At 42.2% G+C, this 16,673-nt stretch overlaps 1 protein-coding gene across 1 annotated transcript; it reads left to right on the top strand.

Annotated features, from left to right (window-relative positions):
- Positions 1 to 704: 704 nt before the first annotated feature.
- LOC128459747 (apolipoprotein B-100) lies at positions 705 to 16,401 on the top strand. The gene is made up of 29 exons (XM_053444594.1): positions 705 to 899; positions 1,511 to 1,543; positions 1,674 to 1,786; positions 1,867 to 2,012; positions 2,129 to 2,276; positions 2,437 to 2,589; positions 2,857 to 2,981; positions 3,085 to 3,170; positions 3,270 to 3,714; positions 3,844 to 3,958; positions 4,090 to 4,236; positions 4,329 to 4,540; positions 4,647 to 4,842; positions 4,932 to 5,111; positions 5,199 to 5,402; positions 5,514 to 5,681; positions 5,778 to 5,983; positions 6,247 to 6,429; positions 6,515 to 6,645; positions 6,741 to 6,951; positions 7,040 to 7,212; positions 7,378 to 7,538; positions 7,622 to 7,731; positions 7,825 to 8,198; positions 8,480 to 14,506; positions 14,597 to 14,708; positions 14,796 to 14,819; positions 14,938 to 15,124; positions 15,211 to 16,401. The coding sequence occupies exons 1-29, from the start codon at positions 845 to 847 to the stop codon at positions 16,198 to 16,200; spliced, it is 11,415 nt and encodes a 3,804-aa protein (XP_053300569.1). The 5' UTR covers positions 705 to 844; the 3' UTR covers positions 16,201 to 16,401.
- Positions 16,402 to 16,673: the final 272 nt, after the last annotated feature.

Below are 16,673 nucleotides of genomic sequence, written 5' to 3'. Positions count from 1 at the left end.
CTTTTAAAGGAGCATTTGAACAGTGTTATGTAATGTATGGTTCTCGACATATGGTAAAATAAAACAAATTAAAATGTTTGGAATGTTTTAAATCTTTAATTATTGTTTGTTTATCAGAAAGATTTTAAGTATAAAAAAAATTGAAATAAGTTACAGAATGTATTTGTATTTTGAGCACGCCTTGATCACTCAGGGTTCTCTAATCAGCGCCTGTGAGTGACCCAATTCACGCTGCTGCTGTTGGCTCATCAAATTCATTGATTGACTTGTTCACAGAAGATTAACGTCTGCCTGGTTGTGGACATTTCAAACACTGGGACATGTAAGTTGGCCCAGATATACAGTGAAAAGACTAAAAGTCAAGACAAGCTTCTACAGTCCATCACTTCTTGTCACATGAATATTCACAACGAATAGCAATAAATTGCAGTAAATACAATTATTGTTATACAAATGAGATATCTAAATTATAACAAGTAATAAAGTATCGTAAAACCATAAGTATCTGATAAGACTGAGCTTTTATGTGCTTATCAATTCAAATATCTCTTCCAGAGTTCTGTTTGTCTAAAACCTGTGATGGTGCAAAATGGAGACATTTCACAGATTGAGCACAAATGATCAGTTTTGCAAGCCCGAGATATGAGGATCCTTTCGAACCTTTTGCCTTTGTCCCTCCACACAGGAGGCTGGGGTGGACTTTGAGCGTTCAAACCGTTGTCTGTGCCTCTCAGTGCTCTGACAGAGCCCGGCCATGGGTATAAAAGCCCTGAGCTGAGGCTTAGGAATCAGTCTCATCTGAGTACTCGCCAGACCCAAGGAGAGAACTTCACGAAAACCCAACATGGGGGATTCACAGCTTTGTCTTTTGCTGCTCCTCAGCACATCTGCTTTGGCTTGTGAGTATAGAATCCGCTGTTTGCTAAGTTTTTCTTTTTTTTACTTTTGTGCTGTTAATTATTTAATCAGATATTTCCTAAAAATACATTGTAACATCCGTCTTTTTACAAATCTTAAAAGTTAGTTAAGAAATTAAGAAACAACTACTTATTTCGTTGATCTTGATTTTAATTACATTTTATATTCATACTTTTATTTTTATCCTAAGTTTGTTCTTATAGATCTATGTCATTTCAGGTCTTTTACATGTGAAAAGTGCTGTCTAAATACAATGCATTACTAATGATAGCTTTCGTAAAAAAAACAAATGTTAAAACCATTATCCTTATGTGCCATGAAATAATATTATGACCTAGGACATAGGGGTAACTAACAAATAAGTCTATTTGATATAATTTCATTTTTGAAAATTTTATTTTCTTGATTCTTGTTGTTCTGGGTTTGTACCCTCATGGCTGAACGCACTAATTGTAAGTCGCTTTAGATAAAAGCATGAGCTAAATGAAATGAAATGTAATAATCAAATGTAGTTATTTAATTGGAAATCAGAGATCTTTAATTGCATTGAAATTACTAAAAACCTACATTGTCCACATTATTCCCTGAACAGTTGCCCAAGACGAAGATGTGCCAACCTGTCTGTGTAAGTTATTCAAGACTGCTTCAGGGATAAGATTTCAACTTTTGTGTTTTTGTTTTCTTCACATTTATAATAATATATACTTTCCATAAATCACCTCTTCTTCCTTGTAATTGTTGATTTTCTTCTCCAGTGGCCACAAGGTACAAGACCCTGCACAAGTATGAATATCGCTATGAAGCCGAATCTTTGAGCGCCATCAACGGAGCTTCCACTCTGAAGAACGGACCCAAAGGCTCTTGCATGGTACGAGAAATTCTTTCACAATCATCCTCTGTAAATTCCCCAAAGATAAAGAGAAATAAAACATTTACCTTCTCCCACAGGTTCAAATCGAAGTGCCTCAGACTTGCAGTTACATCGTCCGCACCACTGGCTGTATGCTGAGTGAGGTGGCTGACATGGACACAGAGGGAAACCTCGTGTTCAGACCCGCCGCCGGCTCCGACGCCTTTGCTGCTGAGATGGAGAAGTATGTGACTCCATGAAAATCCCCAATGTCCAGTTTACATTTTATCGCCCAACTTTAGGTATTTCTGGAGCTATTGCACAAATAATTACATTTAAATACGCTATGTTTTCTTTCAGATACCCTCTGAAGGTTGTGGTTGATGGTGTGTACGATGTGAAACTGTACCCCGAGGAAGGTGAGACTTTAACCATCCTGAACATCAAGAGGGGAATCATCTCTGCTCTGGCTGTTCCTCTGGTGGAAGAAGACAAGAATAAGATTATGGTAAATTCATTTAAATACGGATCATGAGAAATATTTTAATATCACAATTTAACACCAAGTTATCTATAAGTTATGGTATTCACCAAACAGTATTATATAGCTTTTTAAAGTACATAAAACACAAACTTTGCTTCTAATCATCTTTATCTCTTACTATCAGCCCACAATCCACGGCATGTGCAAGACCCATTCCACGGTCAACGCAAGAGAGGACATTGCAACTGACATCACCTTGAACAGGGATCTGTCCAAATGTGAAGAGTTTCTCCCAGTGAGAGAGCACACCAGCCCGCTGGCACTGATCTCTGGCATGGTAAGTGGAAACATTGTGAAAAATGCTGCTTCATGACAAACTGTCAACCACGTTTAGTGAGCTAGAATATCTCTAATCAAAAATCACAGATTTACTTGAGAGAAGTAAATTAGGTGTAAAGCTAATGGTTGTCTTTAGCTACAACGATGTGGAAAAACAAGAAGCATGGTTTTGTTGTTGTAATTCAAAAATGACAATTAGAACAATCAACTTCATAAATCTCCAATATTCCACGATGCTAACGTCATTATGTTTTCTGTCTTTCAGCACTACCCTCTTTCTCAGCTGGTCAGAAGCTCCCAGACCTGCAACTACAAGTTCGACAATGAGAACAAACACATGACCTCTGGATCCTGCACTGAGAGGCACATCCTCATTCCCTTCTCACACAAGTAAGAGAAGTCATATACTAGATGCTCCTTCATAAGGGTTTATGTACTGATCTGTCTCATATGACTTGAGTGGCATATTTAAGGATATATGTTCTTCCTACAGGGGAGAATATGGAGTTACCAATGTTGGAAAGCAAGAACTCACTCTGGTTGAGGTTACTCCTCACAACGACAGGGTCTTCGATCACAGTAAGCTCCATTGTTTGACTTGTATTGTTTGGATTTATAGCTGTTTGAAGAGGATCCTTAGATGTAACTCAGTTTCGCCACGTTTCTTGTGTATCACAGGTGAAGTTGCCAAGGGTCTTTACATGGAAGCTGTCCAGGACAAGACTGCTGTCCAGGATAAAGATGCAGGTCTGAACCTCCTGAGAGAACTGACCAATCTGCCCGAGGCAGAGGGTGAGAGGAGGGCCCACCTCTTCCACAAGCTTGTCACCATGGTCCGTGGAATGAAGGCCGAGACCCTGAGTCCCGCCATTCCCGAGGCTCTTGAAGTGTCCCCTGTCCTGACCTACCAGGTTCTGGCCCAGTGTGGAACCCCTGAGTGCAGCAGTGGCATCATGCAGATCCTCAGGACCTTCGACAGCTCTGCAGTCGAGGTTGATGCTGCTGTGTTTGCTCTGGGACTTGTGTCCAATCCCTCTGCCCTCCTGATCAATGACATGCTCGAGATGGCCAAATACAAGACCAGCAAGCCCATCCTGTATGCCCTGAGCAATATCGTCAAGAGGTGAGTGATGTTAACCATGAGTTATACTGAGTAAAGGAATGACTGAATAATGTTTTAGCTAATGTTTCCATCCTGGTGTTAAATAAAACAAAGTTAAAAAATATTTGTTTCACATTCTCTCTTCAACAGGTTCTACAAGGCTGAAGGAAAACTGACTCCTGAGATTTACTCTGTGGCTGAGTTCATGGCTTCTCACTTGGGCGACTGCTCCGGTGACCAGGAGACCACTTTCATGTATTTGAGGGTAAGTGTCTAACCAAGTTTCTTCAAGGATATGAATGACGTGATTAAGAGCAACGGAAGCACTGACTAATACTTTGCATGAATTTAGATTCAGTCCAGTGAAGATAATGATCACTTTACTTTTGATTATAGGTTATTGGAAATATGGCTCCAGCCATGTCTGCTGCTAGTCCTGCACTGAGAGCCGCTGTGATCCAGTGTGTGAACAAACCTGAGGCTTCTCTGGCTGTGCAGCAGGCTGCCATCCAAGCGTTCAGGCTGATTCCCGTCCTTGAGGAGGCAAGACAAATTGATTAATTGGTTTTACAGCTCATTCGAATAATTGTTTCTGCATGACTGATTCTAATCATGTTGAACCCTCGTGGTCACAGGGTAGAGAGATTCTCATGCAGGTCGTTCTGGACGGTACCACCCCCTTGCAAAAGCGTGTGGCTGCGTATCTGGTACTTATGAAGAACCCCCAGCCAAGTGAACTGGCTCAGCTGGCGGATGCTCTGCCCCTTGAAGAAGACCAACAAGCCAAGAGCTTTGTCATCTCCTACATCACCAACATTTTGTCCTCAACTGAGCCTGAAACCCAAGAGTAAGCAAAAATATCTGAAGCTTCAAGTTTAAATGTCTGTTTTTATGTCCCCTGATTTGATCACCATAATTGGTTTAATTGTAAAATGTATTTTTCTTTCCCACAGACTGAGACAGAAGATCCGTGATGCCCTGCAGGGTAATGAGATTGGAGCCACTATGGACCCCACCAAGTTCTCTCGCAACTACAAGTTGGGATCTGTGGAAGGAAACATGATCTTTGAGGGTACTAGCTATCTGCCCAAGGAAGTCATGCTTGAGATGACTCTCAAGGCCTTTGGCTATGATATGGACATGATTGAGGTAAATATGTTGTGCCATCAGACATTTTGAAACGTGACAAGTTGTGTCTAGTTATGATAGTAAGTGTTATAAATGTGTCACCTTTACAGTTTGGTATGGAGGGCCAAGGATTTGAGCCAACAGTTGAAGCCCTGTTTGGACAGAATGGATTCTTCCCTGACACTGCCATGAAGACAATGTTCTTTGTATCTGAAAACATGCCATTGAAAGTCAGTGAGATGATGCAGACTATAATGCCTGCTCTGAAGAAGGACAGGATGAAGAGACAGGTAATCAAAGAAACTTTTTTTGTATGAAGCGAATGTGTGGAATATCTTGTTTTTAGGCGAGTTATTAATTTGGTAATATATGCACAGGCCACCCAGGACTTTGTGAGACAGATCGGAAGCAACCTGAACAAACTGGTGGGCGAACTGAAGTCTGCTCAGTCCCCTGAGGCCATGGTTTACATGAGACTTCTGGGAAATGAGCTGGGATATCTGAAGACCAACGAAATTCAGGAGATGGCCTACTCTGCTACAATGATGATCGACAGCATGATGAAGATGTTCCCTGGTGATGTAAGGAAGTGTTAGAATTTTTGTGTTCTTATTTTAAAGAGCATTTAAACAATTCCATGTTTTATAAACAGTTTATGATTTAAATGTCCTGTGTATTTTTATTTGCTACAGCTAATGAAGGCTTTGATGACCAAGACTGACAATACAATCTTTGCCCACTACATCTTCATGGACAATGAATTCTTCCTGCCCACTTTAACTGGTGTGCCTCTGAGGATTGCACTGTCTGGTACCTTCACTCCTGGTATCAAGGGTGGACTTCACATTGCTCGTGACATGGTAAAAATCCCTAAATGTGCTTAAATCTTACACAAATATTTTAAATTTCACAGCATCAACACAAGCATTCATATTTGGCCTGTTTTGTCCATGCAGAGTGAAGTTGCATTCATGCCCTCTGCTGGCATTGAGTTTGTAACTCAGGTTGGATCCCACATCCCTGAATATGTTGACTCTGGATTAGAGATGCACACCAACATTTTCCACGAGAGTGGACTCAGTGCCAAGATCTCCATGGAACATGACTCAGTCAAGCTGACCATCCCTGCACCAGTGAATCCCACAAAGCTCATCAAAATGACGTAAGCCATAAAGCTTTCAAATATTATACAAGTAATAGTTTCTCTGCAACATTGGTTGAAATGCAGCTGTTAATCTAGCTAACCTGAAGTACAAAGTGTACCATGATGTTTCACAAGGGAACATTGAAGAGAGAGCATCCATGTTGTGTGTATCTTAAGTACAACAGTTGTTAGTATGTGTCATGTATGTATCATTTTTGCCATGTTTAAATTTAAGATAATAGCCAAATTCAGATTAAAATTTTTCTCCATTTAAATTTTAGAAACACCCTGGTGGCCGTGACTGGATCAGAGGTGATGACCATCCCCCCAACAGTGACGGACAAGGTTGATGTGAGTGAGTGCACTCCTTTCTTCGCTGGAATGAAATACTGCACCGCTCTGCAGTACATTGATGCTTCCTCTCAAGAGACCACCCCCTACTTCCCCTTCACTGGAGACAGCAAGTAAGCAACATTTTCTGAAACACCAACAAATAATAGTTTCTGAAATGAACTTATTTTAACAAGATGTATTTAATCACCTTGGTAGATTTGCTGTGGAGCTCCACCCTACTGGCGAAGTCACTGAGTACACAGCCACTGTTGCCTACGAGCTCCTCAGGGAGGGAGAAGAGGGCAGGCAGAAGGTTGACTCTGTGAAGCTCATTGTGAGGGCTGAAGGTAAGTTGCAGTACATGTGGACAATATGATCAAATCCTTCGATGGTTGAAATGGCCACCAAGCTAAAAATTACTCTCTTGGTTCCCCAACAACAGGTGCAGAGCCAACTGAGGCCGTAGCAATGCTGAAGTACAACAGAAGGAGAAATGTCGTCACAGCTGACTTACAGATCCCCGACTACGATGTAGAGGCTGGACTCAGGCTGGGTGTTGTCGATGGAAACACCAAGGGCAAAGGAACTCATTCAATCTCTCTGGACTTTGTAAACAAGAACATTCCTCAGCTCTCCCTGGTTGGCCGTGCCAAGTAAGAAATCAGCCATTAATCCTCATCAAATAACATTAATGTTACTCTTGTCATTGAAATGACACTAACCAACTGGTACACATTTCAGTCTGAAGGCAATGAAGGAAGCAATGCTGCAAGTCCAGCTGCTTGTCCCCTCACTCAATGCTGATGCCACTGTCACAGCTCACATGAAGCATGGTGAAGAACTGGAGCTGGAGCTTGAGAGTGAAATCAAAGTAAAGGAGGCCGTCTCTAAGCAGAAGGTCGAGATGAAATATGGTAACGTATTGTCCACCTGCCTGTCTTAGAATAATATCCCGTCAAAACGATTCATTCAATAGCAACGTCACATCCTAAATGTAGCACCACATGACACCATGACATGTGACGTGAGATCAAAGTTTTAAGTACATAGATTTAATTGATCTGTGTGTACTGTTGCAGATGCCAGCAAGTTTGAAGTTGAATTCAAGTCTGATGTGAACACCCAGACCACCATGTTGCCAAGTGCTGACATGTTGGAGAAGTATGCCAACCAGCTGCTTGACGCACATGTGGGCGAGGCAGACATGAAAGTCCGTCACATCTTCCAGAAGTTTGGCGAAGTAAGCGTCTTGGATTAAGAGTTTTTAAGATTTATGCTGAAAAAATAAGTAACGCATTCACTGAAAACCTCTTGTCTTTTTAGGCTGCGAACAACTACATGGACAAATATGGTGCTGACCTCCCTTACATTCAGAATGTCCGAGTACCTGATATGCCTGAGATTTCTCTGCCAGAGACATTGTTCCTGAATACGTAAGTGTGGAACATTTCATGGTAAATGCTACAAATGTCGATTACTATTATTTTCAAAACCTTAATGCATATTATTTTTGTAATTTTTCACAGTGAGGCTAAGGCTTCGTACTACTTCAACAATGAGCACTTCACCATCACTATCCCTCTCCCTCTCGGAGGAAAGACCACAGAGGAGCTTAACTTCCCAGCAGCTCTGACCACACCTAGCCTGTCTTTGCCGCAGTTCGGCCTCGAGATTGTCTCCATGGAGATTCCAATCCCAGAACTTGTTGTGCCCAAGCATCTTGCTCTGTCTATTCCTCTTTTCGGCAAAGCTGAAGTTTCATCTCTGATGAAAAGCAACCTTTATGATGCAGAGGCCTCATTTTCTGCTGGCAAAGATGTGGTGGAAACACCAAGCTACTCAGCGAAGTTTGACGTGAAAGGAACTTCCCCAATTGACATCCTGTCAATAAAGATTGAAGGTAATTCAGATTTAAATTATTAATCACTTTTTATTTCCATGTTATTCTGAATTTACATTGTAAGTGATATGTTGTTCACTTTTAGTGGCACAGATTCAAGTAACAGTTTCCTTTTCCCACTGATGATATATTACGTGACTTATTTCAGTAACAGTGCAACAATATAACAATGCACTGATCTCTGCTGATACAGCAGTTGATTATGCACATTGTGTTTGATAAAGTGTATATTACCCAATGATTCACACTATGCATCTTTTCTTCTTTTGTCTTTTATTTAGGCTCAGGAATGTTGATGACCACTGATTCCATTAACGCTCAATTGAAAAGCTCTTTGGTCCATAAATTCATTGAAGCCAGTGTTAGCATAACTGAAGACGCAACCTTCACTGACAAAATCAATTTGAAATCAAGCAGCAAGATTGAAGCCACAAGTCCATTTGGTCTCAATGTTGCACTAGAGCACACAGGCATGACTGGATTCAACACTGAGGAAATCTCTGCTGATAGCAAGGTTGATGCAATGTTCAAGGCTGGACCCATGTACGGCAAAACCATCTCCACCCAGTCATTCACCATCTTCCCATTCAGGCAAGAAGCAAAGGTTGATTCTACTGTCCAGATTGACTCCACAGTTATCAATGCTCAGAACACAATCGCAGCATCCCTTGCCAATGGTGAATTCTCTCTTGTGTCTAACACCAATGCCTTTGAAAACCTCTTGACACATGTTGGTGAGCTCTCCTTCAAAGAAAACAAGCTGTCAGTGAAAGGTGATGCCATTGTCCTTGCTCTCGGCATGAAGATCCGCAACCAGGCTGAAGCCTCAGCTGGTGCAAGTGAAGTCGTCATTAGGATGGAGACAAATGCCGACCAGACTGAAAACCGTGTTTACTCTCTGCTGACTGCCACTCTTGATGTCAATGGTCTGGCTGTAAGCAGCGATGCCACCTTGAAACTTCTTGAGAATGAGGCGATTCACAAGGCTGTTCTGAAGATGAACAATGACGGTTTGACCACAAGTGGAACAACCACCCTGCAGAGCCCCCTGTCCCTAGAAAACAGCTTCAATGCTGAGCTTGATGCTTCCAGAGCTACTTTATCTATTAACAACAAGGCTGCAATGAGTGATGTCAAGGTTGACAATGCAAACACTCTCGTAATTACTCTCTCTAGCCTAGACTTCACCTCAAAGGCTGAGACCACAGCAAGCGAGTATGCCTCTTACACTCATGATATCCTCATCAACATGAAACCCTACACCGCTTCTGCAAATGTTAATAACAACCTGAGACTTCTGGCTGCCAACTTCATTAATGAGGCTCAGCTGCACGCAGAGTTGTACAAGATGGACCTGACCGGAAGCCTGAAAGCCATCTATGGTGAGGAAGAGATCAAGCACATCTATCAAGTGATGTATGCTGATATGACTGCAAATGCAAAGTGTAGCACCACTGGAAAACTCTTTGGAACCCACATGAACCAGAACACCGAGCTGGAAGTTGTTGGTCTTGCTGCCAGGCTCTCCAACGATGCCCGTTTCAACTCACAGCCAATGCGCTTTGATCACACCATCCGCTGCAGCGTTGTTCCTTTTGATTTCAACCTTGATGCTGTCGTCAACGCTGATGGAGACATCAACGCATATGGAAAGCACAGTGCTCAGCTCTATGGCAAGTTCCTCCTGAAAGCTCAACCTCTGGCTTTTGCTAGTTCACATGAGTGCAGAGCATCAGTAACCCAGCAGTTAGATACTGGCTTTTCCCTTGAGACCACATTCGACAACAAAATGGACAATGTTCTGACACCCCAAGAGCAGAAGACCAGTTTTAGAATGAAATCTAAAATGAATGAGCATGTCTTCAATCAGGACATGAGTGTGTACAATACCCCTGAGAGAACTGGAATTGAAGTCTCTGGCACCATCCTCACCAACCTCATCAACATAGATTCTGCAGACAACCAGGAATTCACCGTCTCTGGCTTCCTCAAGTACGACAAGAACACAGACAGTCATATCATTCAGATCCCTCTTTTTAACAATCTCCCTGCCCTCTTGGAAAGTATGAAAGGCTTCATCGTGTATTTTGCTGAGACACTGCATGACTGCATCAACAACGAGGAGATAAAGGCTAAACTTGAGGCTCTTCCCCAGCATGTAAGTGACTTTGTTTCCCAATTGAATATTGAAGGCAAGGTAAACCAATTTAAGCAGTATTTCACTGATCTTACCCAAGAATATGCAATTTCCATGGATGATGTGGAGGCTTCTTTAAGTAACCTGAAGGTTACCTTTGAAAAATGTCTGGCTGATCTCACTGTTTACATCAAACACTTTGTTGGTATGATGGAAGAACTTCTTAGTGGCAGCCTCCCTGAAACACTCGCTCAGAGTATCCAGCAACATCTGAATGCCTTTAACGAGGAATATGACATCAAGGCTCTGGTTGTGTATGTGATTGACACCGTAAGGGAGATGGTCCAGCAGTTTGACTTGGAAAAACTGAAGGGCAGCAGCATTGCCTTCCTGCTTGACATTGATGCAAAATATGAAATCCAAGCTAAGCTACAGACAATCATGTCAGAGATTAAGCAAATGGTTGAGACCTTTGACTTGCAAAACTTTGTTGCTGAACTGAAAAGTTACATTTCATCTATGAACTTCAGAGCTCACTTTGAGGAACTCATTAGTCAGATTCCCTCAGAGATTCTCAGTGATGTAAGAGATTATGTTCGGAAAATGATTGAGGACCTTGACATCGTCGGCAAGATCAACACCTTCTATGCCAAGATGAGAGAGTTAATCGTCAAGTTTGAGGCTGACAAAATGGTTCAAGCTGCCATGGAAAAGGCTGTCGAGCTCATCGAGCAGTTCAAAATTGAGGAAACCATCCAAGCTTTCGTCAATATGGTGAAGGATTCAGATATACCAACCAATTTCATGCGAATGTTCGAGTCTGCAATCGAAAACTTGAAATCCACTGACGTCAAGGATATAATTGAAAAGCTAAATATGTTCATTGAAACTGTTGTGCGACAGCTGACCTCATTTAATTACAATGAGTCTGTTGAATCTCTCAATCAATTTGTTGCTTGGTTCACAACACACCTGAATGAGTTCATCGGGCATTTTGAAATTGGCCAGAAACTTGCAGCAACAAGAGATTTTGTCAATTTAGCCTTGTCCTCTCTTAAAGGCTTCACGGAGCGTGTAAGAGAAATCAAAATTGCAGAGATGATTAAATCAGTTCAGGATGTCATTGACGAGAACCTGCTGAAGAACCTGAAGAGCTGTGCTGAATTTGTGAAACAGGAATTAACAAATCTGGATGTCAACGCTGTGATTACCAGTTGTCTGGACTCTGTGAGGAAGTACTACACAACGGCCGTAACCATCATCACTGATGTATTCACCAGCATTGTTGAGTTGGTTAAGACGGTGTTACCCGAGCAAAAGATCATAAGCGAGATTCAGCAGATCGCTGATGGCCTAATTAGAGAACTGAAAAAAGCCGAGTTGGCCACGCCCTCATTCACCGTTCCATTTACTGATCTTGTAGTGCCTTCCATTATGTTCAGCATGGATACGCTCGAACACATTGAAATCCCAACACAATTGGACATCCCTGAATTCACCATCCTGGGCTTCCAAGTTGTAAAGGCCACCACAATTTCCTTAGATGACATCAAGCAGAAAATCATTGAACTTATTGATATGATTGTAAACCTTGACATCCAAATTCCTGATGTTGATGCTTTCTTTGGAGATCTGACAATGACCTACCTCCCCCACATGCCTGAGCTTTCTCTTCCAGAATTCACTTTCCCTGAGATGGCATTCCCTGTCTTCCCAGAAGTTCCTCTAGAAAAACTTGTTCAGTCTCTTCAGATTCCTACTGGTAAGCTACCAACCATCCCAAGTGAGTTCATGTTCCCATGCTTTGGTAAACTCTTTGGTGAGATCAAATTCATCACTCCTATCTACACAATCAAGACTTCTGCTGAGTTCCAGAACTCCACTGAGAGTGACATGTCACCTCAGTTCTCTGGATTCTTCACCTCCCAGGCCTCATCTCCAAGCTTTGAAAGTCTTAATTACAAACTTGACTCCACTGCCCAGATTGCACTCCCAAAAATGAGTCGTGTTGTTGTAGCCGAGACTCTGAAGTTTGACCATCTTGCTCTTGGAGTTGACCATCAGGCATCTGTATCCCTCTATGGTCTATCAGGCCAGGCCCAGGCCAAGACAACAGTTAAGGTCGCCACTACTCCCTATACTGCTGAATTTATGAACACAGCATTTATTGCTATGGAAGGAGGAATGTCTGCTTCTCTCGATACAACCTACACTCATGAAGTGACCCTTCCAATTTTCAATGTCAGAAGTGAGGCCACTTTAACCCAGAAATCCATTGCTCGCCAAGACGGCCTCACACTCACTCTTACAGTTGACAATTCAGGCACTGGCAAAGTTAATGCTGAAGAGAGCAAACACACAAGCAACTTGATCTTGTCACTCACTCCTAGCATTATCACTCTAACTTTCTCTGGCGACACAGACTCTGCCATCATAAAGATGAAACAGCAAATTGCTGCTGAAATGGGCCCCTTCTCATACTTTAAGGTTGATTTACGCAATGAGGCCGAGACACCATTCATCAAAAACAGTCTTCTTGTTGCATCTGCAAACGCCAACCTTCATGACTTGAAGGCGGAGCTGAAGGCCAACCATGACACAGAACTGTATGGCGCAGTCAGTGGAGTCCTGTCTAATGGACTCAACATTGTAGCCCGTCCTAATGAGTTTGTCTTTGAATTCCAAAACAAAGGAAATGCCAAGGTCAGCATTTTTGACACTCTGATTGCTAAGATCGATCTCCAGAATGACTACTCAGCTACCGTCAAGCCTGACAACCAGCATTTGAACACAGTTGCTGTGGCTCGCCTGAATCAGTACAAAATGTTTTACAACCTAACTGTTAACAATGACCAAAATGAGGCAGCCCTCATTGTTGCCATGGATGGTGAGGCTAATCTTGACTTCCTGACATCCCCCATCAGCATTCCTGAGCTAGATCTGCCTTTTGTTGACTTCAAGACTCCAGCCATCAGTGAACTGAACTTGTATGAGCAGACTGGATTAGACAAGATTTTGACTACCACTGAGCAAACTGTTGATGTAGATGCCAAGATTGTTTACCAGAAAAGGAAAGCTGCTCCACTTGTTGATGTGATGGGACTGGTCCACATTCCCCATCTGGGTGATCTGATCATAGAATTGTCCCTCAAGTCTGCCATCCTCAATCTGAATGCCAATGCTGGACTGTACACTGAAGATAACGTTGTCTTCCGTCTGGGAGCTACCACAGTCTCTGTGTTTGAGGGTCTGAATGCCAAACTCGATGGCACCACCAGTCTGACCACCAAGAGTGGACTCAAGTTGGCCAACTCCCTGTCCCTTGAAAATCGTCATATTGAAGGCACTCATGACAGCTCCATCACTGTGAGTAGTGAAACTTTTGAACCTGCCGTCTCTGTGGCTACCATTGCAAAGATTTCCCTGCCCATTCTCAATCTGGAGGCAAACCAAAATCTGGTTGCAGACACCAAAACCAAAGCAAATGCTGTCTCCACCTTGAGGGTGAAGGCTGATTTCAACATCCCCATGATCAAGGCAGTTGGAAAGGCAGAGGTTGACCACAGTCTGAAGCTGGAAGGAGCTTTTGAGTATCTTTCCATGGAGTCATCCACCAGAGCAAACATGGATGGAACAGTGCACGAGGATTACCTAGTATTGGGAGTCCTTGATAATGAGTTCAATCTGTACCTGAATAATGATGGCCTTCGCTCCACCTCCAAGATTATTGCTGACGCCAAACTTAACCATGGCACCGACAAACTCTTTGGAATGGATGTTAATGAAAATCTTGCCGTTGAAGCCTCCCTGAGCCGAGTGTATGCAGTGCTGAAGTATACTAGCAACAATGAGGCAGACCTGTTCAGTTTCAACACCAATGGGAAGCACATCGCCCAGGCAACCATTGACTTTGCGCCAGTCTCTTCCTTGATTGCCGATATTGAGATCGATATCTCTCAGCCCAGCAGTCTGGGTGAGCTGACCATCTTTGAGAAAACTGTTGCTGAAGTAACAGCTGACAAGCAGAAGATCTCTACCAACACCAAGTTCATCAGCCCATTGTACAGCACAAACCTGGCAGCAGAAGTCGAGGGCAATGCTCCAGTCTTCAAAGTCACCTTTAAGTCCTCAGCCACCTCTGTGATTGTCTTCTTGGAATACGACCTGGATGGTGAGTTGAATAAACCCCTCAAATAGATTTCCATGTTTTTTGTGCCAAGCATCTTCAGAAACTAAATCCTAAGAATTTGTTTTTCAACAGCATCCACTTCTGCCAAATTTGAGGATGAAGCTCTGAACATGGATAGCAAGGTTGTTCTGACACATAGTGACATGACCATGAATGTCAATCATGCCACATCCCAGGCTTTGAGGTAACAGGATTTGTTTTGAATACACAATATGTTACAGAAACTGCTTCTCAAGGATATAATAATAAAAAAAAATTCTTCATATTTTAGGAAAAGGCGCCAGGCTGACGACAGGTAAGGCTCTTATTTCTTCCTGCTTTCGTCTCATCATTTGATAAATGTTTACAATAAAGAATATCAGGTTCAAAACTTGTCTGGATTTTTCATATAACATGCTTTCTTTCTCTTCCAGTGTCTCTCACCACACCCTGAATGTGGACATCACCAGTCCTACTTTCACCGACATGAACATCCGTTTTGCTGCTCGTAGAGATGGTATCAGTGGCTCAGTATCCACCCCACACAATGGATTCCTCGGCCTTCAGCTCAGTGGCAGAGTCCCATCTCAGATGAATGCTAGATTCTACGGCCGTTATCCTGTGAGTATCATTAACATACCTTTTTGAAAAGCTAAATATATTCTTAATATATTTTAAATATTATTTTGTTTTCCTCTTTTCAACAGTCTGCCCCAGAGGATGATGTTGACATCTTGGCAATCAGATCATCTCCTAAAGACGCTGACAAGATGACCCTTCAGATTGCTTACAACATGGAGGCACCAAAAGTGCTGCTCTCTGAGCTCAAGATGAAACTCCCCTCCATCCTCTCTTCATTCACAGTGTTCGCTGACAAGTTCCAGATCACAACAAAGATGAGCGACTTGAAGGACTCTGTTCTTAACCGCATCAACGAGGCCTACGCTGCAGCTATCAACTATGACGATCAAATGAGCCAGCTGTCAATCTTCTACAGGAACACCATTGTTGAGTACCAGAAGTCTGTCCAGGTCCTCTTGGATGCTGTCATTAAAGTCCTGAGAGAGACCCAGTTCAAGGTGCCCGGTTCTGAGGAGATGACCACTCTTCCTGAGGTCCTGAAGAAGCTCACCACAAGCATTGCAGCTATGCTAGATGCAACCATTCAGATTACTTATGAAAATATGGAAGTCTACTATAACGCCTTTATTGATAATATCAGCAGCATTAAATTGAGAATGCCAGTTGGCGATGCAATTACTGGTGGTCAGGTCTTGGATCAGATCAAAGCAACGTTCAGGAATGTATTCGATGAACTAGTGGACTTTGTGAAAAATATGGAGAGTCTTGACACAATGCTAGTGAAAATTGGAGAGACCCTGAAGGCTCTTGTTGAGAAATCTCAGGAGTTTGTTGACTCTATCAAGTCTGACTATTTAGATGCAGTGTTCATCAACATCAATGCCCTCTATCTTAACCTTTTCACATTTGTGAAGAATGTTGTTGACCAGATTTATCTGAATGTAGATCCCCACAATGCATTTGAGAACATCATGAACATGCTCATTCATGCTGTGGAACAGTTTAATAACTCGGCCTCTGCTTTCCTGCAGCAAACTTCAGAGGAAGCTCAAGCCTATATTAAAGTTAGTGAAGGAAAACTTGAGCTTGACCTTCCTCTTGCCTTCCATCAGTAATTAACCCTCACAGACTGAGGCTGTAACAATAACAATTTAACATCTGAAAAACTAACATCTCTTTAGAAAACAGATAATTAGTTCTTTAAACATATTTATACCAATGGGTTTAGTTGAAACAACTGTTGTGTCATGTCAATGTTGATGTTTTGTTGTGTACATATCAAACTTTACCAGACTCAATAAAATACATCAACACAACCATCTGTAGTAGTGTGATTTCCTGCTTCATGATGTTGAATGAAATTCACATCAAAACTTCATATGTGTGACAGCAACTCAGTCTCTGGAATTCTAAACGACATCACTGAGTGAATTGGTATTTTTAAATAACCGGGAATGAGCAATTTCCTGACTCTTGCTATGTCTTTGTTCTTATTATCCACCAAACAGTTTACTATATTGTAAACTCAACCACAACACAAAATCACGCAACACAATGGGATTTTACCAAAGAGTTTCACTATAGGCCT

This window comes from Pleuronectes platessa, chromosome 17 (genome assembly GCF_947347685.1).
Source record: "Pleuronectes platessa chromosome 17, fPlePla1.1, whole genome shotgun sequence".
Taxonomy (NCBI): domain Eukaryota; kingdom Metazoa; phylum Chordata; class Actinopteri; order Pleuronectiformes; family Pleuronectidae; genus Pleuronectes; species Pleuronectes platessa.
Note: the sequence above shows the minus strand (reverse complement) of the source record. Positions and strands in the feature narration are given on the sequence as shown.